Raw genomic sequence first — 23,410 nt, 5'->3', positions numbered from 1 at the left:
GCTATGACAGCGTACACAACACAAGGTAAGATGGTGTCTTCAAAGCACAACAGTGGACGAAAGACAAAGCTTGGTGCTCGGGATAGGAGGGTGTTGAAGGGCATAGTGGCCCGAAAGCACAAACAATCGTTATCCGAGATAACATCTGAAATGAACAGGCATCTCCAGGACCCCATTTCAACCAAAACTGTCAAAAGGGAACTCCATGCTGCAAACATTCATTGCACAGTGGCAATTCGTATGCCGTTGGTGACATCACGTAATGCTGTCAAGCGACGCCAATGGTGCAGAGCTGACAGAAGTTAGTTCCCACAGCAGTGGTAACAAGTCATCTGGTCTGATGAATCAACATTCACGTTATTTCAGACCACCGGCGCGTTTATGAGTGGAGAACTCACCGAGATGCGTTTCTGACTGCCTCTTGCCGACTGTGAAGCATGGAGGTGGGTCCATTATGGTATGGGGTGCGATAACTTGGCACGGTGTGAGACCAGTTGTTTTTCTGCATGGGAAGATCAACGCCAAACACTATCGGATCATTCCGGGAATCATCTCCTTCCTTTTGTCCAGACTTTATTTCCTGGGGAGCGGCAGCTTTTTCAAGGAAGGACTTTTCATTTAATGGAAGCGTCACACTGTAATTGTTCGCGACAACCATTCATAATGCACAGCTCTTCATGGATGTATCCGATTAATGCAATGGCATGGCATGCGAACTTCTCTCCTAGATTTCACTTTGATCTCGATGCGTTACCTATGCGCTAAACAAATTTTAAGGCATTTTTGTAAAATCTCGAAAAGAAGCAAATTGGTACAAGAATTCAGTCATAACTTTTTACTTGTTAAAGATACATAAAAAAAAACCTTCACCATTCCATTTCTCGTGAAATTCTAGCCTGATTAGATATATCATATCACCCCCTTCCCATTTAAAATTCTGAAGTTGAATTCAAGATGGCCGCCGACCGTGCGGGTAGCGTCAATGTGGTTACCCCTTGGCCTGGCAATGATTGGTCATCACCATTTCCATGTTGCACGCTGCAGTGGCCTTCTACCGAGGGTGTTAAGTGACTTTTTGAGCCACCCTGTAGAGCATTTGTGGGAATATTTGGAGTCCAAACTGCGTGCTCGAAGTCCGCCTCCAGCCATACTTTCGGAATTGGAGACTGCCCTGGAGGAAGAATGGCTCCATGTTCCCTTAAACATTGCGCATGACTTCTATGCGTCCATCCCACGTCGCATACAAAGTGTACTTCAGTCACATGGTGGTCCAACAACATATTATTAAAGATTTTCCCTAATTTCACAGGTGTTCGTATTATTCTGTTCTCCATCTGCATATATATATAACCATAACCCTACAGCTCTACAGCACCTTGGCGGGCCTTGGCTTACCTACCGACTGCTGGTCTCCCTCCCACATTGTTCCTCCGTCACCTGTTATAGCGTGGAGGTCTTAGACCAGTATTGGGGTGACGGGTGATCAGCCCGACGAACCCCCAGCCGTTGTTGTAGGTCTTCTCGACCGGGTTACGCTCACTCACTCGGAGCTTCCCAATTTCCTCACGATGGTGGGTTGCCACCGGCCCTATACGTAGGCCGAATAAATTCCGACCAGAGCCGGATTCGAACCTACGCCGTCCCGCAGCGAACGATCTCAAGACGAGTGAACGCCTTAACCGCTCGACTACGGAGGAGGACGCATATATATATATATATATATATAGAAATATATCCATGCATTATTAGGAAAGGTTCTTTGCTTTACTTGGAGTTTCTTCATTCCTCGAATATATTTTGAGTATATTGCAGATCGTTTACTTGTAGGTTAGGTTAGCAGTTACACAAGTGTGTGTAATGTCAACTATTTCAAACGGCAACTCCTCCTGACCCGAGACAATTAGTAAGAAACTTCCTGAGGTGAGAAGACATTAAACTGAAATAACTAACTGGTAAAGATCAGTTCCTGAGATGGGACTATTCATTGGAATTTCCATAGTTCCTGAGTTGGGAAGTCTTGAATCTGGCATAAATTAATAGTGAAAGTATGTACAGAAACATGCACTAAAGAGACTGTACATATTAGATCAGAATTTCGTTTGCATGCGGTTGATTTGCCTACTAGAGTTTAGTGGAAAAGAGTGCGCGGCGGGTAAAAGATCGCAGACCAAATATTCGTGATCCATTGGACATTAGGCTGGCAACAATGAGTCAGCCTGAAGTGTCATGGTGGAATGTAATCAGGTTTAGTTACAGCCATAAGGAAGAAAGAACGTTGAAACGAGGAAAGTTTGTTTGTATGAATCAGTAAATTCAATTTCACAGATAGGTTAACCGGGACTGGACCTACAGTTTATACTGTTGACTCTCTTTATAAAAAAAAAATAATTGCTTAGTCCCTCAAAGTTGAATCTACTTTATGAACAGGTAGGATAATCTGAACTAAACGTACAGTTTCAAGTGAAACCTGAACCATTACGTGCACTGCGAGGGATCTAACCCTGGGACCCCTTGATTACAAGGCGACGTCCTACCGGGTGATTCTTGTCTGTTCAAAGGCTGCATATGTTGTCTTGGACACAAATTGCAACTACATTATCACTATTTAAAGGAATTTCATTCATAATATAGAACATGGTTATTTTTTATGAACATTATGGTGATTATGTACGGACTTACTGGTATGGACATTCTACATATCACCAAATAACTTCTTTCTTGTAGTGAAACTTCGTTATATTTTATGGACTGAAATGTCAAAATAAATTGCTTGCATGTTACAATACCGTCTGTCTGTATATTAGAGCCTCCTGCTATCTCATACACTGCAAGAATCACAAATATGAAATTTGGTGAAATCCAATAACGTTTTTGCCTTGTAGTCTTTAGGTCCCGGATTGGATACCAGGTGACGGCACACAGTGGTTCGAATCCAACTTTACACTGTAGGTTCAGTCCCATTTAGCCTTTCTATGCATAAAATTGGCTTTAAACAGAAACAAACAATCTCGAATAAAATACCAAATATTATATTAATTGGACCGATATGTCCGCTTTTTCTGCAACTTTTGGCTAATCTCAAAGATGAGGATGAATGAAGGATTAAACCCTTTTGAAGGATTAAAATATTCACCAGGTCCGGTAAACTTGAAGTAGGTTGAGATAAACTTTCCAGAGCAAATCATAAAAATGGTGTTTAGCGCAACTTCTATCGAATCCTAAGTTTAGCGAGTTCTGTTAATGATGGCTGATCTCAAATTCTAAATTTCGCCAAGAGTTCTTGAATCCATTATTTTTGGCATGTATGAATTTCTTCACATTCAGATCCATGGATATGGTTTCAGGACTTCAATATACCTGAAATATTCCAGATTTTTGTTTGACTCTACACTTTCTGGATTGAAGATTTAGAAAAGGCTCACATCTAAGTTTAAATTGACAGTTTATGTATTGAAGATTTAGATAAATATGGGGTGTAAGTTTGAAGTGTTTCTTTCTGGATTAAAGATATACATAAACTTCCGATCTAAGATTCGGCTTAAATATACTTTGTGGCACATTTTACACCTTGCACTGAATTGGCCCCTTTCCTTCTTTCAAACTGATTCTTCATCACTTCCGTCAGCTTCAGACTTTAGATTTTCTATATTTCCATGAGACACAAGAAAGGACGTAAATTGTAGTCGTGTAGACCCATTGTACCAGACCTACTTGTTACTTTCATTGTGGCAATGGTAATTTGGATTCTGGTGCGATAGGCAACGCCACAGTCACTATCATCATCCACCTTCAATTAATTACACTGTTCCAAAAAAAATAAAAAATAAATCATTTTTTAATTTTTCTGGAGGAAAAAATTCTGATTCCTATTGCAAATTTTGAGCTGATTTCAAATCTGTGTTTAGATTTTCTCTGTCAGGGCTAGTTTACGAGTAATCGTGTTTTTATGTTTTTCTAGAATGCTTGCAATTTTAAGAAGAATACTGATTGAGCTCATGGAATAATTTGATCATCCTTTCTCGAAACCTTGTATATTATGTTTAAATGTTATAAATGTGATATGTGAGACAATATTCGCACACAGAATTGTTATATAATACTTATTTTCAAAAATATAATACATTTTTTGCAATTTGTATTGCATATAACATTATATCCATGTTCTTTTTCCTTTGCCTGTTATACATTCATCAGAATCTGGATTTGATGAACTTCTCTAATTTGAGGTCCCACAAAACGCCTGTTGTTCTCTTTTCTGTTGAAAGACGAGGCAAATTGATTGAAATACACTTAAATCTTCTTCAAATTGTGTCCATAGTTTTACAGATTGTTTCGTAATGCCTAGCTTGGTGTGAAGAGGGGGAAGAGGAACATCACACGCTGTATAATTTTTCTCCTACTTGTCAATTTCATTGAGACCAATTCCATTTTGTGTAGTGTTACCTCTGTCACGGGTATACCACTTGCAGAGGAAGCAGGTGTACGTTGTGTAGCCATGTTGCATTTCCAAAATCATTGCAACTATCTTGAAGTCGCAAATTATCTTCCACTTATGCTCAGTTCCAAGGATTTCTTCTAATATCCCTGGACCTTAAAGAAATCGGTAAGGATGGAAAATATTGGATAGATCCTGCCTAGGATAGGGACAGATGGAAGGCTTGTGTTGCTACAGCCATAAGCCTTTGGTTTTATGAAGCTAGAGAGTTAGTTAGGTAGCTTCTAATATCTCAGAGGTTTCTTTGTGACATCAGAAGAACGTATGAATGTTCATTAAACCACTAACGTCGTTGCGATCAATCAGTAGGTGCTCAGTTTCAAAATAGGCACGTCTGCCTAAATTGAGTAACGTTTGTGCTGGGGTGGAGATTTTTTTGGTCGATTCCAAGGTAATGTTTGTAGTACTTCTTCATGATAGATCGAATCCTCTACTTCTGCCTTCCAAAGGCCAAGTCTCCACAGATGTAGCAGAAGCTACCTGGTTGATTTCGACAGACAAAGTATATCAACTTAAACAAGAGCTGCAAATACAATGCTTAGTATTTTGACAATAACTTGCAGGTACATCATGTAGCTTAGTAAAAGAACTGCCAACGTCTGAAACAGAAGCAGATGTTGCCAGCTGCTCATCTGACATTTCCATGCATTTATCACGAACGGTGAATTTGAGTAAAATGAGTCTCTTTTTTTTCCATATAACTATAAAGCATTCCTGATAGCGAAATTCTAATTACGGATATGAATTTCCCATACGAAATTCCTTCAGAAAAACTTATTTTCACATGAGGAGAAAAAACCTTTGTAGAACAGTGTTATCGTGACTGGATAACATCAGCGACGGAAGAAAATCCCCAATGTGCATTTCCTGTTTGTGAGACGATAACTCTTTGGTAATGTTATCCACATGTAATGAAAAAAAATGTATTCAACACCATAACAATTGTTGACCTCTATATGACTGCTCCAGAATATGACGCTGATGTGTCGGATGGGTCATGGGGGTGGGGGGCGAGTCACTAATGAGTCGCTGGCTGCTAGTCTCATTGCTGAAGTTTGAATGACCAACACGCTGACCATAGTGAGGAAAAACTCTGGGTAGATACAGGTGAATTCAACATTCATAGATACAAAGATCTTGAACGAAATCCTAAAAGTGAGAACTTAAATTTAGATACTAGTGTAATGCAGAAAGTAACTATAAACCGAGACTTGGGTTTAACTAAATTTTCAATCCAGAAATCATTAATTAAAACTCAAATGCGAGCTTTATCAAAATATTCAATCGAGAAACCTTCAATTAAAACTTAGATGCGAACTTTATCTAAATCTTCAATCTGGAAACTGCCACTTAAAACTTAGATGCGAGCTTGATCTAAATCATCAATTCAGAAACCGTCAATTACAACTTGCAAGACAAGAAAGGAATATAAATTTGGTATGAATTTTTGCACTTTGTCTGAATTCCCGGGAGAAGTGTTGTAGATTGAGCTACACAAATATATTAATTATCAAATTTCAGCCGACTTCGTGACGTGGAAGAGGTGTCGCGTACCATCGACACAATCAATATTCATGCAATATCTAAAGTCGTTTTAAACATAATCAACCGAAAGGAACTAGTAGTAATACCGTTAATAAAGCGATTATTTATGCACCTTGAATAAATAATTTCTGCGACCTTGGGCAGTTTGTAAACTGTGCATTGTCGGTTGTCCATTCTTCCTGCGTCTGACCAGAATATGTAGGCGTCAGATGATTGTTGCGTTTCAGTCAATGCAAACATGCGTCATACAACCATGTAGCTGGAATGTTTTAGTTCTTATTTATGATTCCTTGCAGATTGTTAACAATCGCTGGAGAAGATTGTCTCCAAGAACGCTTTGCACTAAAGTCTTTCGCCGAAGATAGAGGATGAAGACCAGACACATGTCGTGGGCTAGCAAGGTCTTCTTGCCCTTATTACTACTTGCAATTGCCCTACAGTCACAGGGATCGTTGGTCGAGGAGGCGGAACCTCTGCACAGATTGAAGAGATCCATCAACGGTGGAACTGAGAACCCGAAGAAGGACATTCGTTTGCCAGTAAACCTGTCTCCCTCGCACTACAAGCTCTACATAAGACCCTTACCGGAAGAAGACGCTTTCTTTGGAGAGGTGGTAATCACGGTCAAGTGTTTGTCCGCCTCCAACAACATCACTCTTCATGCCGTGGATCTGGAGATTCCAGCGGAGAATGTCCAGGTGAAGGACGGAGAGACTCCAGTCACTGTTTCCGGCGTGGAGTTCCAGACTGGAGAACAGTTCTTAGTCGTCAATCTTGACGGAGAATTGGAGGAAGGGAAGGACTACCAAATCAGTATCAAATTCAGCGGGAAAATATCAATATCTCGAGGATGGTATAGAAAGGATTATGTGGATAATGAAAGCGGGGATATGAAGTGAGTATTCACATTTCATACTTCATCCTTATAGTATCAGTCAATCAATTGGAAACAATATACCCACTATTAATTTTCAATTTCAGAGTTCCAATTCTTAATTGATTAACTTTTCTTAGTTTTTAACTTATTTGGAAGATGTGCTATTTGACAGAAAATTATATATGCAAATGTATGCACATTTTTTTATTGCCATTCATAGCATAGTCATGGATACATTAATTCTAATTGCAAGTTCTGTGTTACAAAGGTCCCTTGATTCTCTTCACAGGGTTCTCCTGATATCCAACTTCAGACCGACATTCGCCAGAACTGTTTTCCCCTGCTTTGATGAGCCCCAGTTGAAAGCAGAGTTTGAAATCTCCATCGGAAGGAAAGATACCGTCACTGCCCTCTCCAACACACCTCTCGCCTCTTCCCAAGCTCTGTAAGTTGATTTTTTAAAAATAAATTCTTTGTATCATTCACGTCTACAAAAAACCAAGTGAAGCAATTTGTGTTTTCTATAGGATATAAGAAATGTAGGAACAAAAGTGTGATGAGCCTACAGGATGTTTGTACATGTGCTTTGATCTTTCCTAGGAAAGGGAGACATTGCATTTTTCTGTGGCTACCGCAATAAACTTTCTCGCGGTTTCGATACCCGGTGGGTCATCCCCGTGGCCGAGTGGTTAGCACATCGCGCTAAGACGCCAGAGGTTTCGGGTTCGTATCCCGGCCTGGGCATGGATATTTGCGAGTGTCCATTCATCAATTTCGTCATATCATCACTCATCCCCATCTTCGCAAATTAGCCAAAAGTGGCACAAAAAGCGAAGTAAAATAAAGCAAATCAATAATAGAAAATCGGGATCCGGTGGATTCACACAGTTGTTGGGATCCCACTTTGAACTGTAGGTCCAGTCCCGATTAATGTGGACTTAAAAAATCAAATCAAACCAACAGCAATAAACTTCCTGTTTTAATTATTGTCCCAGATTAGTATGTATATGAGAATTTGATATATTTTAAATTATTGTTGAAAACATATACTTACATTGCAAAAATATTGCACCAAAAGAAGTTTTATATTGTTACAATTTGATCCACATTACTAAAGAACGGAAAATTTGCACTGACTTTCTCGGGGGAAAATGGGAAAGGGGGGAACACATAGTGGATCTGAAGATATCCGAATAGTTTGTGTACGACGATCTACTCGTTTGTGATTTTTTTCTTTTTAGAAACCCAGTCGTAGAATCCACTCTTCTTACTTACTCTCTCTCTCTCTCTCTCTCTCTCTCTTGTAAATATTTCTTCCATTATTTTTTCTCTCCACTTTCTTGTCATATTTCTCCTACCTCTCTCTCTAACATCTTTAGTTCTCCTATATCTCGTTCTCCTTTTGTGACTCGCTAGTCTACCGCTTTTATTTCTCTTTGTCTCTTTACCTCTTCCATTTCTTATATTTTCTATTCATTCTTTTGTTTCTCTTGTCTCTTCATTTGCTTCTTTCTCTTTCTGTTTCCCTCTCTAACTTTTCTTTTGTTTAGTTTCTCTCTCTCTTCTTTTAATTATCGTTTTTCTATTTGTTTATCGCTTTTTGTTTATCTTCTTTCTGTTTCCAACGCATTTTCTGTCTTACGTCTTTAATTTTTGTTTTTCCTCTCTCGGTCTCCATTTAAGCATTTCTATCTTAGAAGAGCATCTGTAAACATAAGATCACACGGACTTCTACATAGAACACTTCAAGGACAAGACTTGCTGATTATTACACTTGAAATTTTTTTCTGCGGTTACCTAATGTGCCACTTTTACAACGAAATGTATAAGTAATAAAATCTTATCGAGTAACTTTTTCCCTCGTTTTCTCCAACTAGCCCCGATCATGAAGGCTGGATGCTGGACTCCTTCCAGAAGACGCCTCCGATGTCCACCTACATGGCTGGAATCGCCCTCACGGAGTTCGAGAAGAGAGAGAGGTTGGCTGGAGTGACCAACGTCGCCCTGTGGACCCCCAAAGGAGCCCTCGACACCAAGGAGTATCTTTCGGAGTACGTGGTGGACCTCGTCAAGTACTACGAGAACTACTTCGATACTCCGCATCCACTGGGCAAAGTGGACGTGTTATTCCTTCCTGAATCGCGTTATTGGACGTCTGACTGGACGTTTGACTGTTGGGGAATGCCTAGCATGAAGTGAGTGTGCTTTACATAACTGTAAAATCGTTGACATGTAATGTGTATAGGATGAGATATGAAGAAATTACAAATTGAGTGCACCTGATTTTATATTGCCAAGAGTATGTTAAATGTAACTATTATTTGCACTATAACGACGACTCTGAATACTAGGAGATCTGTTTGAAACATTTAACTTCATAACGATTACAAACAAAACTATTTTCTAATAATTTCAATCCTACATTCTCGTTGTTTTGTACATATTGATTAATTTGGCTTATTTTATTTTCTCAGCTATGTTTGGCTTATTGGAAAGATGAAGACGAGTGATGATATGATGAATTGATGCAGGGAGACTCACAAACAACACCCATGGTGTTAATCTAACAAAGAACGTCGTACCAAAACACCGTGCCACATTTATAATTTGAAAAACCGATTACACAAGAATCGTACCGAAGCAGGTAGGATCTTTTCAAGACAAATGAGACAATACGAGACAGAGGACAAGAAGAAGGGCCTCTGTTAAAACGAGACAAGACCAGAAAGAGAGAGAAGTATGTCAAGAAAGAAAGATGGGAAGACACATGCTCTCACAGTGAGATGTGGGAGGAGAGAAAGAGAACAGAAAAATGAGACAAGGAGATAGATTAAAAGAAGCTGAAAAATGTAAAGGAAGAGAAAATCTGAGGAGTAAGGAGAGGGGAGAGAGAGAACGATGAGAGCCAAACGAGAAGCAGAGGAGAAAAGAGAAAGAGAAAGAGAAAGTGGCTATGTGTAAGAGACTATTGTGGCCTATAACGTGCGATATTTCTAAAACAAAATACTTTAGTATGCGATTTCTTCAGACACACGGAATAGATATTTACCTTAGCATGCAATGTTAATTAGACAGTATCCATTGGCTAGTGCTTTAAACTATACTTATTCTAACACTAGGTATCAATAGAGGTTCAATTCCAACCACTGGCAAAAATAAATTTTACCTGAAGACGAGATAAGAGCTTGTTGGAATAAGTTCAGTTTAAAGCACTAGACGTTGGAGAATATCCTATTAACATTGCATGCTAATGAAGAACAATTGTCACTAACATTCACAGAATTATTAGATATTTACCTGCTTATTTATAGGACCTTGAATTTTGCTTATAGTAATTGCAAGAGCAATTCCTTAGTGGCGTGTTCTGCACGATTGTGAGAATTCCAGAACAGCTCCAAAGGGTTTTTCCTTTCTTGGTAGAGTAGCTCTTAGACATTTCAAAGGCGATGGCTGATTCCTTATACTTAATGTGTTATATGACTGTTCTTTAATGTCCAAATACCTAAGTAGTAAATTTTTAATCACAATTAATTGACTTAAATCAGGTTGATATAAATCGCAATGTAAATCAAGATTTAAGTCAGGTGATTTTTTTATAGAAATCACTGATTTAAATCACTTTAAATAAATAATTTATAGAATAATGTACATAATGATTTTGTAGATATCAGAATCACTTCTGGAGAAAGTACATTAATCTCATAATCATTTAGTGGTGTTTATCAAACTCAAAGAAAGGAAAAGAAAGGAATCTAAATATTTGTACTGATAGGGTGAAGCTCATACGAGAGGAAATGTAATATGTAAACTGCAAACACTTAAATTTCTCTTGATTTAAAATTCAATAATATTTGTAGACCAAACTAGCAAACAATTTATGTAGAAAAATATACAAAACACTTATCATGTTAAACCGTAAATACTGTCATTATCATTAAACTGTAAGAAAAATATGGCAGCTGATAATTTGCAAACTACCATTAAAAAAAAGTGCAAAATTTAACTTCAAAGACTATAAAAAATATTTTAAGTTACAATTATATAGTAAATCCGAAATGTTTTATTTTCACTGGAGGAAAAGTTAACGAAACTATGTATGATAGTTTCATTAACACACCTAACAAAAGTTTTCAGAGTTGATTTATACACATAGTACCAGAAACAGAAAAATGCATATTTACATATAATTTCTTATTTGCTCTAATCAAACTGTTCAATTTCTGTTTGCAGGGCCATTTAGTAGAAACAGCCTTTCTATGGAAACATATATCTATATTACTTTTCCGGAATGTCTGGTGTAAGAGAACGCGAACGCGTTCTGAACACACGTTGCGGGTGTGTGCCTTGCCCAATGAACGCGCCGAGGGGAGGGCTATCGCCGGAAGGGGCGACTCGACTGCTCAAGTAGTTCTGTAGTAAACATGACAGCTCGCAAGCCTACTAGGGAAATTGTGTATTCTGCACCCTTCCCCACCTAGTCTTGTCCCGCCCACAATATTTCGCCTCTGCAAGTCTTTACTCCAGACATTCCGGAAAAGGAATATATATGGTGCCAAAAGCCATACAAGCAATTTTAAACTTGTTATTTTTTTTAGAAATCGATTTAAATTTAAAAAAATTGATTTAATTAAATGAATAATCAATAATGATTTTTAAATAAAAATCACGATTTATATCCACCCTGATCACAAGTGTGTTTTTGTAACTATTGACTCGAACCTAGAGACAAGAACGAGATTGGCTTCATCAGTCTTTGGAAAAAAAATATCCTGTTTTCGAACTATTTAAACTTGTGTATTGTGATATCTTGCATTGTGAATGAATACGTTGTCTGTCGACAGGAACATTGAATATAAGAGTTCTAAGGATTTGCACATTGCAAAATTTCTAGAAAGTTTTGAAAAGTTGTACCTTGCAAAAGTTCTAGCAGGCCAATGGCTAGGAGGACTGGTGACTTCTGATTGGTGGGACGACGTGAAGCTCCAAGATGGATTAGCCTTATTGCATGCCGTCGAAGCTCAATACGCGGTAAGTGGATATAGTAATTATTTTCTCATACTATAAAGTTAGTGTCGTGAAGAATGAATTTCCATTGTCTGCTTCGGATGAAGTCCAATAGTGCAACTTAAGGATATAGCAAAGTTCATTGGTGTGGACGATTAATTTGGGGCTCTATTGCAATGACCATAGCTACTAAGATATGACTAGGACCATATGTATAGTCACGAAAAAAATCTTCCCCCATAGAGCCTTAATACGAGTAGTCTTAAGCTGAAGTAATTCTTTCCACGACTGTGCAACTAATTGTTATGACACGTTTATAATTCACACAAGTGTTCTCGGGTTGCCAGCCAGGTTAAATCGGCTTTATCTTCCAACGTTTCGAGCACATACATTGCTCTCGTCATCAGGGAATGTATAAATGGACACAATTTTATGGTTAAACACACGACTATGATGGGGCGGAGTTTGGACGTTTCCTTCCTATTGACTCGCTCTGAATTGTGTTGTGTCATGTGCCAATAAGAACACCGGGATCCAAGGCGAGCCAATAGGAAGGCAACGTCCAAACTCCGTGCCATCATAGTCGTGTACTTATCCCTACATTGGTCTCCATTTCTTACATTCCCTGATGATGCGAACAATGTATGTGCTCGAAACGTTGTAATTTAACATGGTGGTAACCCGAGAACACTTGTTGGAATCACGTAGCCAGGAAAGCTACAATTCCTATTTACGTTTATAATTATTAACATATTCTTTTGCATTTTCTGTGAATCTTCTATTATCAAATTCTAGTGTGCTAACTTGACATTCTTCCATGTAGGCAGTTCCCAGCATGCACAAGGAAATGACGGACATGTACGCATTGTTCTTTGCTTATGGAGACGAGGATGTGTCAGACATATCGCGGGAACCAAAGTGGATAGCACGACATGGTATGAAAGCATTTTTATGTATATATATATACACACAGGGCTATTCATTAGTAACTCCTTGGTTTCTGTTCATTGCAAACTTAAGGTACATGAGTAGAAAACATCTGAGAGTTTTTGTAATGTAATTTGATGATTTTTAGTAAATCACACTGAGTTTCTTCAGCCGCTTTCTGTGAAGTATCCTCCAGACATTTGTTTGTGGCAGGTGAAGTTTCCGACTTGCACCTTTTTGCTGATTTCTTTCGGCTTCGTTGGGATAAGGTCCACAGCAGGGTCCAGGAATATTAAATAAATTCAATTCCGGTCCAGGAGAGAAACTCAGCAAGCATAAACGGGTTCTGGATGGTAAATAGCCTTATTATCTGTAAAGTATCAATTCGGTCCAGGAACCTTTCTTCCGAATTAATTTAAATACGGTCCAGGCACCTTTTCTTAGGGTCATTTTAAATAGTGTCCAATTTCCGCATTGAAATGAAAGAATACGCAACTTGGACTTTATGGATTCCAGTACCTTTAACAACCCTGGTCCACAGTCTGTTGGGATGGCCTCGCCGATGGCGCTGTTGTAGCGTCGTCGCCTTGTAATCACGGGGCCCCGGGTTTGATACCCGATGGAGGCACATAGTGGTTCGGATCCCACTTTAAGCTTGTGTAGGGCGGTGCTAACTGACCCGAATTAGTTTAATAATAATGTAATGGAAGCGCGTGGTAAAGTTACCCTTGTCAGCACCCGCACCTAGACAAGAGATACAAAACACAAGCTAACGCGACGTTCCTGCTACGTGATTGTTCCCAAACACTAATCAGACAACAGAAAGGTTGCGTTAGGTTCCATTATTCACTGGAATCCAAGAGAACGGGCGTAATCCTAAAAGATTCCGTTCTTTTGCCTTTTCTTAAACAAATAGGGAAAAAGGTAGTGGCTATATGCATAGATGTCAATTATATTATAACAGGGCACTTGTCCTAATGTATCAAAAGGCCGTTAAAGTTTGCAAACACAAAGGTACACTTTGCATAAGTAAATATATATAACATAAACCAAACAACTGTTGCGTGTCAATCTCCCGAAGGCGTCGCAAAAAAAAAGGACTAATCGCGACGTTTCAACATTTACCGTTGGTTAATTAGACACAATCCAAAAGGGAAGGGGAACAATTGTTAATATGAGGCACCATTCTCTTTGCTTATGTAACTGTCTAATCAGGTACGTTCAAAAATGTTTATTCAAACAGAGAAAATTTTAATCATACAAGAACAAGCCGATTTTTTTATATCTTTAACAATTTCTGTTTGATTTATTTCTCAACAACAAATATAAAAAAAATCCTTCTGGATTTAACATTATCAGACATGTCACTCAAAGAGGACAAAATTCAGAACAGGTGCAATATAGCACGCCACGCTATTTGCGTGAAAATACTTACAGTTCTAACAATTTACAATTATTATTTCGTAATGGTATAATTTCTCGGGTATTGATGCTACTATATTGGTATTTAGGTAAGTTTTAATTCAGGTTGGTAATGCGAGGGTTGCGACGTTCGAATCATGAAAAAGGGTAATATAAATAAGCGCAAGATTCTAACAAGCTCCCCAACGATTCATAAGCTGCACTCTAAATATGAAGAGGACCTTCCATCATATGATAGCTCGCATAGTCAAAAGGCGTCGCGTTTGAGTATCCCATATTACAGTCATTATTCCACGTGGGTAACGTTCGTATGTCCGACACTTTATGTAGCCTACGTTTAAGTCAATTCCCTTTGGGGGGCAATTAGGCTTGGTTACTGTTCATGCAATCAACACACTACGCTCGCTTATCACCACAAAAAAGGGGGGGGGGAATGGGACGTCAAATGCGAGTTCGCAGATAAAAGTTCTGAAGCAAGCAAACTACAGGATTTCAAGATCATTCTCTCTCGTCCGTTCCGGGTACCCATTACTACAGCCGAAAATTCCCACTTGAGTCCGGAAGCGTAGCCGGTAAGAAAAAGTCTTCCGTCTCGATATGGTCCTGGTGGGCACTCAAAGGAACAGGCACTCTAGGCGACGGTTTCCTGAGTTGCTGCTTGGAAGTCTGGTTGCGAACTGAAGGTTACCGCGATCGGAATCATCGGGGAGAAAAAAAAGGGGGAGGGGGGAGAAGTAGTTTTCATTATCACCGCTTGACGGCGAGAAGCTCCAAACCCGTAGTGCTGCCGTCTATAGAGTTTATTTGAGAGCTTATTTAAACAAATAAGGTCTATATCCGTACCATATCGTACGTGGAATATTCGCAAGTGAAAGGTAGAAATTGTGAATATTACAAACTGTAGGTCCAGTCCCGGTTAGCCTTACTGCCTTACTGTGCATAAAGTGGACTTAAAACACCAAACCAACCAAGCAAACACTGATGGTCGGTCTCTGGATTTCCCTTTGCACAAACAACCAGTAGCTACGAAATGATTGTACCACTTACGAATGCTTTTCTCAGTTCTGAAATGTCGCCCTCCATTGTCGCCGTACGGTCACAACAGACTTTTTTCGTGGTATTGCAAGACCCAGAATGTCTTCCATTGCACACTCCTAGCGGCTAAGTATGAGGTTAGCTGTGTGCCATACTATTAGAAGAAAAACTTTGAACACTAGGCAGAGATGCACCCCCATATAATTAAAATATGTTCCATAAATTCACCCCAATATAATAAAGAAACCATGGGGTGCTCTTTTAATAACCCTGTACATTTCTGAAATCGGTTTAGCTTCATCCTATTTATGTGTACCGCAGCTGTTTATATAGACAGAACGAGAAGTGTGAAATTTTCTGAGTTAATTCCTATAATTCCGGTTGTCCACAGATACCACAAGCGGTACGATTTCGTCATTCTCACTACATTCATACGTGTAAAACACCTGCATTAGAAATTAACCAATAAGATTTTTCGCAAGTCACGTGGACTTGATTTCGCTGACTTTGCTTTAACAGTGGAAAGAGGATAGCCTGGCAAGAATGTCAATACAGCTCTTGTACGTACACTGCGCATTTACTAAGATTAGAACAGGTGTTATATAAAATATTTGTTTGAATTAATGAAATACCCCTATTATTGTTTATCCTTCGACATACATCGCTTTTAACTATACACAGTGATTTGCACGTTCATACAGATCCTGGATGTCTCTGTAGAAGTCACCCTTCGCATTGGTGTTTAATGTGTTCGCTGCGGTTTTCTGGATGACCGAAATCGATTAAGATACCCCTTCAAGTGTGATTTCACTTTTGGAAACAAAAGGTAATCAGCTAATCAGCGGGTGCTAAGTCTGGCGAATCCGGAGGGTGATTAAGCACTTTGTCCAAAAAAACTGTGGCAATCAAATCTCGGCAACCTGCAGTTTCTTAGTCTTTCAACATTGAGGCCTCCTCGATGGCGCAGTGGTTGCGTCGTTGCCTTGTAATTGAGGGGTCCCGTGTTCGATACCCGGTTGAGGCACATAGTGGTTCGGGTCCCACTTTAAGCTGTAGGTCCAGTACCGATTAGCCTTACTGTGCATAAAGTGGACTTAAAACACAAACTCAATCAGTCAATCAATATTTTAGCACTGGAGAAAAAAGTGTGGATCACAGCGCGAATAAACCTTCTGTTTTCTCAAATCTTGAACTACAATCTGTCTGACTGTGTCCTTGCTGATGATATCCTCGTCTGTTGACGGTCTTAGCGAAAGGTGACGGTTTTGAAGCAACAATTGACAAGTTTTCACGACATTGTTTCGTTGCGACACTGGGTTTGCTGGTCGCTCCCGTGCTAGTCTTCAACAGTTTTAATGATTGTAATTTCTTTAAAATTATTTATTTTGTGTTAATTGAACATTATTAGGGAATGTTGACACAATGCATACGTACAATTCACTGACGTATAGTCAATTCTCAGGAGAAACAAGTATACAAGGTTTGATCAGAATGTTTCAGGACTGCTGCTGCATAAGATCAGATATGATCCCACTATGACAGTTCAGGGACAACATGATCTGAAATCATACCGTGTCTCAGAATTCTGAATCTAAGAATCGGTTATCACAAAATTGTGAGTGATTAAAATTTGATCGCCGTGTCACTGCTTTTATATTTAGTCCTGTGTGTGACTGTGTAGCATTAAAAAAATAATATCTATCCGAAATGTTGCTCCTTACTTTTCAGAACGAGTGACATTGTCTATGTACAACGAAACCCTTTCTCCAGTTAACCACCAGAAGACGCTTAGGAGGCTGATCAAAGAGAAGTAAGTATTCAGATTGTTTTCTTGCATATGTATTTTCATTATATATATATCATTGTATTCCTCATCATCTACTTATTCCAGTCTCTTCCAATGTGTGTATATATTCTGTTTCTCTAGTTTAAAGCCGGTTGTATGTCGTGAATGACGTATTTCGTTTGTTAGCATTATCCTAGATAACACTGTTGGCTTGCTTCAATCTTTTCAGGTAAAGTGAAGAAGATTGCTAAAAGCATTTGGCAAGATGTAACCTTGCATCTGGCTTGAATCAAGCCAACTGGTTACCACGTGTCAAAATTACAGCAAGCTTGACATGACAGGTTTGCACGTCGAAATGCACGAGAAGCATTTCTGAAAAAGTGTTACGTGTGTGACGCTCGAAAAATGATGCAAGGTTTGGCTAAATTTGTCTGTAAAGCATATAGGCTACAGATACTAATGCATTTTGTTGATGAAATATGCACATTATAGCATTCGCAATTTAAAACAATAATTTTCAGATTAGTTTCGTTTTGGTGAGTAGAACCACTTTTCATGGTACTCCACGTGCTTTTTTTTTAATACCGATTTCTCACATTTTCTTTGCCTGTCGTACACATACTCAGGATCATATATGAACTTCACTACAAAAGTTATAATAGCAATTCTCTTCACCAGGAAATTCTCGACCTACACCAAGGAGTATTTCTGGCAAATTTACGATGACATTTGTCACGAGGAAGGAACATTACCGCAGGAGATATCATTGGCTGACATGGCAGCCACATGGAGCGACTACGCTAGATTTCCTATTGTCACCATCAACAGAAACTACGACAACAACACAGCAACGTTGAGTCAGGTAAAATAAGCTTCCATGTTTTAATTATAAGCTATGGACATTACTTTGCTTACAACGTATAGATTAAGGAATTAGAATGCATAGACACACTTACAGACATATGCAAAATGTGTGTGTGTGTGCATCATATATACACAATGTTTATGTATATATAATATTAAATTGTAGTGTTTAAGGTAATTCGTATTACAAATTTTGCAAGATATTTGAAATATATTTTGAGAACTTCTGCACAAATAGAAACAATATTTTCTGTTAACATATTTGTTGCGAATTCTCAGTTTACTATAGTTCTTAACAGTTGTTCTTGACAATTCTTGACTGTGACAAATATGGTGACAGGTTGCAAGTGTTCGTTTGGTTGTCGGAATACCTGAGATTCGATTGCAGACATAAGGAAAATTTTTCAGATGTGCATATTTAAAGATGAGGACCCAACTCAAAGAAAGTGAATGAAATAAACTCAGATACCGACGTACGTTTCTCGTTCCAGAAAGTCTACATTGAGTTTGAGTACAAGGTAGAAGATGAGAACATCTTGTGGACTATTCCTGTGCCCTTCGCAACTCAAGACCAGCTTCAATTTGACGACAGAAGAGCCAAAGTCTTCCTTCGGGAGAAGGAACAGGAGATCCAGACAGGGCTTCCAGACAGCAATAACTTCATCCTTGCTAATCCTGAGTATGTAGGTGAGTTATATCGCTGTGTGGTCATATAACTACTCTGTGAATTTGTTTCTTATCATTGTGCTATGGAAATAGAATTCAGAAGCTATTGTACCAATTGGGATATTATTGGGAGGCTTCACCTACGAAACTCTTCATAGATATCGCTGAGAGTGTGCAAACCATGGCAAGTTTCAAAAATAGTTTCTCTTTCATTTTGTTATCCTGGACTGCATTTTACAGATTATCGAGACTCTAACGTCTGAACTCACGGTCAGTATTCTCCTCTTTGGAGCTTGTGCTGTCCTAGTGTGTTTGTGATTGTCTCTTCAACAATTTTATCTAATCCCGTTCATCCCCATCTTCGTAATTAGTTAAAACTGGTAGAAAAGCAAAGTAAAATAACAAATCAATCATTCTTTGTTCTTCATGGTTCATAAATACATTATTCGTTCACACACCTAATGCAATATTATATTTAATAAATATGGCAAATTTATACCTGACATCACAATTTAAACATCCATTTTTTAAACATGTTCTCCCCAAAATCAGTCGTCGGTTATTAGGTTCATTGATACAGAAAAGCCCCTTTCCACACCGAATGCATCTATTGGATCTCTACCAAAATTCCACTGGGCAACTTTTGTTAACACGCAACATACTGTATATAAAACAATCAAAACTTATCGACCCGTCTGATGTACGTCTTTGTACACACTTTGTTTAGTTTTAACGTAATGATTTTTTTTATTTGTCCTGTAGTTTACGGTTGATACAATCATAAAAACAATTTTTTTGTTGTGACATTTCAGGAGAACACACTCTCCTTTCATCAGATATTTATTTTTAGTTCACTAAACTGTGTTTTGATGCTTGAAACAACCGTAGACTACAAGAGAAATCATTCCAGCATGCAACGAATATGTACAACAAGAAAAATAAATCATGAGTGTTTTTATACTAGAGAATTGTATGAAGGATCTTTCAACTTATGTATTCAGTTTTCACGGCATTGTTGTATTCTTCCAGGCTTTTACTACGTTAACTACGACACAGACAACTGGGACCTGATCACTCGGTATTTGAACAGCGACAACTTCAAGAACATCCCCGCCCTGACTCGTGCCCAGCTGATCCACAACACTGCCTACCTGGGCAAGTCACGTGACCTCTCTTTTGCCTACCACCTTCGACTGCAGCTTTTCCTTAGGAGGGACTTGGACACCGACGAGCCATGGTTTATGGCGTTCGTAATGGCATTTCACTTGGGCATGTCCATTGACGGTACAGACGCTTGGGAGCATTACAAGGTATTGTCATAGTTAAATAATTGGCGAATGTGAAGTTTGAAGCACAACTCTTTCCTAAAGTTCGTAATGATTGAAGATCTTGCTCAATTTGCAATGGACTTGTGTCCATTCATGTGTGCTTACGTATATAGCTTTAGACATTTTTCTACCTACTTAAAATTTTAATTTCATTTTCTTGCTTCCCTCTATGGCTGTTTCTATCCCTATCTGACTCCAGTTATGCTCTCTCTCTCTCTCTCTCTCTCTCTCTAAAATGTATTTGCATTTAAATATTTAAATAAAGTAGCGTCGTTGTATTATTTTAATATTCAGTTTCGTACTTGCAGGGAGATAATTGAAAATGTGTATTTCAATTAAGTAGCAATAATGCAATTATTAATTTGTTGCTCTTGAGAAACACGAGCCATTACCAAAAGTGTAAATTTTAAAAATGATATTAATAGATGACAATTGGCCAAGATTTGTCATTCAATAGTTACCTTCTAGCTGTTTTCCAAAATTTAATACACAGCAAATTGATATTTCTTTAGTGAAACTTATAACAGTGGTTTGGAAAATGCTATATTTTTACTGCTATTAGTCTAATAGAATGATAATGAAACAAGTAATATTTTTAATAATTTTCTTGCTTTAGTGGAATATAAATCCTGTTCAGTGGCGTCGAATGTGAACGGATTAGGGTAATATTGTTCCTCTCAAATTTAGCAGATTTCACTTGCAAATATTTTCACTGGGTACATTTTATTTAGTAATTAATAATATATATAATGTAAAATATATACAATATATATCAATATATACGTATATATTATGTATCTATAATGATATTTTTATGTGGTTTGTGTATTTCAATCAAGAACGTACGAACCTACAGCACTGCATATACACGGCAGTGCTAAATAGCAGTGGCTGTCCTGTCACACCATTTACTTTATCATCATTCATCCTCACCGTCGCGCTAACAACAGAAAAATGAAAAATGACTTCAATGAGTGAAATTAAAATTGTTGATTGATTCATTGATTGGGTTTATTTTATTTCACTTTCGGTCACTTTTGGCTAATCGCGAAGATGATAATGAGTGATTATATGATGAAGTTGATGAAGGGACACTTACAAGGAATACCCATATCAAGGCCGGGATTCGAACCCGGGACTTCTGTCGTCGTAGCACGGTGTGTTAACCACTCCGTCACGGAGGCGGTCGAAATTAAAATTGTCTTGAAGCAAATGTGAGATATCTTTTAGAATTATACATACATTGTGTATCTATGTTCTTATATGGCTACGCTTTGCAGAATTATCTCATTTACCTGTCAAACCCAGCCTATCAGAAGCTGGGAGAAGACGACCAGGAAGGGGATTCCCCATCAAGGAAGGAGGCGAGGAGAAACGTACGAAGATTAAGGAGTTCTTTCGGAGCTAGCGAGCAGGTATCCAAGTACAGGCAGGAAGTGAAGAAGTGGATGGATTTGGAGAACCCCGACAATGAAGTACCGTGAGTATTTCTATAATGTTTTCTAATAGTAACTGCAGTGCTGAATGTAATGTGTTTTTGTTGTTAGATTATTGTTTGTTTGTAGTGCATGTACAGTCACGGACACTTCTGGGTTGTTATACCTCCATTGACTTTCAATGTGATCATTACAACCCAGAAGTGTCCGTGACTGTACAACTGTTGTGTTCACGTGGTTCATCCTCTTCGCATTATGGCTTACCAGCACAAGATTATCTAATTTGAATCCTCTCCGGCATTTTTGGAAAAGCAGGAAATCTTGGTTGAAAATATTTAAAATCTGGGAAATTTGCTATGTATCAATGATGGCTGCATGAACAGCAGTCAACAATAATTGAAATAGGAACAGCCAGCCGAGAAGAAATTAGGCTTATTCTTAAAATAGTCATGTAACTTACCTAATGGTACATTCCCACACATATATTTATTTATGTATAGGACTAAGGCTAGTGGCTAAAATTGACTAATATGACTAAACCTAACCTAACCTGAAGTTATTTGTTATTATGTTACCGCTTTGTATGGTTTTGTAAATAGATTACCTTCTGTATAACCATTATCCACTTCGTCTTTTGTTTATACGTTTATGTTAATAATAATAATAACAATAAGTTGGCGAAGTTCAGCCTGTAGGCTGCTCTGCCACCTAACCCTTGTGAATGTAATGTGACACATATAATAACCTGCATATAGAGCAGTAAGCTACGTGCAAAGTGGTACATATGAAGCTGTGAGAGATGAACAAAATTAAATGAATACCCAAAGTGTCTAACTACAAACACAATATAATAATAATATTAATAATAAAAATATAATTTCACATAGAGATTGATACCTTCAGTATGTACCGCGACTTTGCCATAGTTCCATGAACAGCAAATCTTTTACTTCACTTCATAAGGATATACGTTCCAAATTCGTTGTTGTTTGCGTTTATCATCATGTACAACAGAAACCATTTCAGCTTAAATTAAGAGAAACAGAAATTCTTGTAATATCGATTGTGTCATAAATCACATTGTCGTCTGCTGATAAGCCATTGAGCGAAACCGGAACACACTATTCAGGTTTTGAATTGAACAAATTAAACACACACACACACACACATACACACACACACACTGTTTCATGTTGTGTTACAGTTGTTCTTTCTTTTTTCTAGCATGCATCTACGTGACCTGTGCAATGTTGCAGAATTTGGATCAAGAGAGGAATGGGACTTCCTGTTCGAGAGGTATCTCAACCTACCGACCTCTTTTGGCCCTAAGGACAGAAACTACTTCATTGGAGTGATTGCCGCCTGTGCTAGGGACACTTACAAGGTTCAAAAGTAAGTAACGGAATTCACTGATCGAGTGTCGAAGGCATTTTCTTTCGCTCTGCTTAACTCGTTGTAGATCGAGTACAGGGCAAGCAGGCTTTGAGGTAAATATTTGAATTAAAGAGGTGAAACCTAGTGGTATGCGTTGTCCAATGTATAGTAATTAACCACCAAAAAATAGGGTGACATTGAACAGACGTCGCTGAAAAAGAAATCAACCTCCCTGGAAAATTCATTCCGAATAAGCAAAGAAGCCATGTTATTATTATTTCCGCATGTTACTCTACAACGGAAATAAAGTTTATTTAATTCGTGTTCCAAAAGCATAACAGAAATTAAAAATAATTATATCGAAAATTATGTCTACCATGTTTTCATATTCCACCATTTAATCCGTCTACAATTTAGAGAACTCCAAATACACGATGTTTATGTGAGAAACTTAAATTTCAAAGATTTTTCTAGAACGAGGGATACACGTATAAATGTTTAACAACAAAATATAATAGCTATATGGAATGTAAGAGCATTTTTAAAAAAATGGATAATCACCTACTTCTTGCCTGTAGCTGAAGTCTCTCCAGAAGGTTATAATAATGTTAATTTTGAAAAAAATAATTAATGGTTTATTATTAGTAATAA

The 23,410-nt window shown here is 38.2% G+C and overlaps 1 protein-coding gene across 3 annotated transcripts in view; it reads left to right on the top strand.

Annotated features, from left to right (window-relative positions):
• LOC145986703 (aminopeptidase N-like) overlaps positions 1-23,410 on the top strand; it is an 81,901-nt gene that overhangs the window by 43,341 nt on the left and 15,150 nt on the right. Inside the window, exons 4-12 of one of the 3 annotated variants that reach the window (XM_083121016.1) lie at positions 8,795-9,112; positions 11,759-11,945; positions 12,745-12,856; positions 17,034-17,115; positions 17,770-17,953; positions 18,447-18,642; positions 19,651-19,931; positions 21,230-21,429; positions 22,610-22,777. The exons of the other annotated variants lie outside the window; for them this stretch is intronic. Coding sequence (XP_082977142.1) covers positions 8,795-9,112; positions 11,759-11,945; positions 12,745-12,856; positions 17,034-17,115; positions 17,770-17,953; positions 18,447-18,642; positions 19,651-19,931; positions 21,230-21,429; positions 22,610-22,777 — 1,728 coding nt within the window. The remainder of the gene's footprint in view (positions 1-8,794; positions 9,113-11,758; positions 11,946-12,744; positions 12,857-17,033; positions 17,116-17,769; positions 17,954-18,446; positions 18,643-19,650; positions 19,932-21,229; positions 21,430-22,609; positions 22,778-23,410) is intronic. 3 annotated transcript variants of the gene reach the window in all.

Source organism: Lepisma saccharinum, chromosome 4, assembly GCF_977018435.1.
Source record: "Lepisma saccharinum chromosome 4, izLepSacc3.1, whole genome shotgun sequence".
Classification (NCBI taxonomy): domain Eukaryota; kingdom Metazoa; phylum Arthropoda; class Insecta; order Zygentoma; family Lepismatidae; genus Lepisma; species Lepisma saccharinum.
Note: the sequence above shows the minus strand (reverse complement) of the source record. Positions and strands in the feature narration are given on the sequence as shown.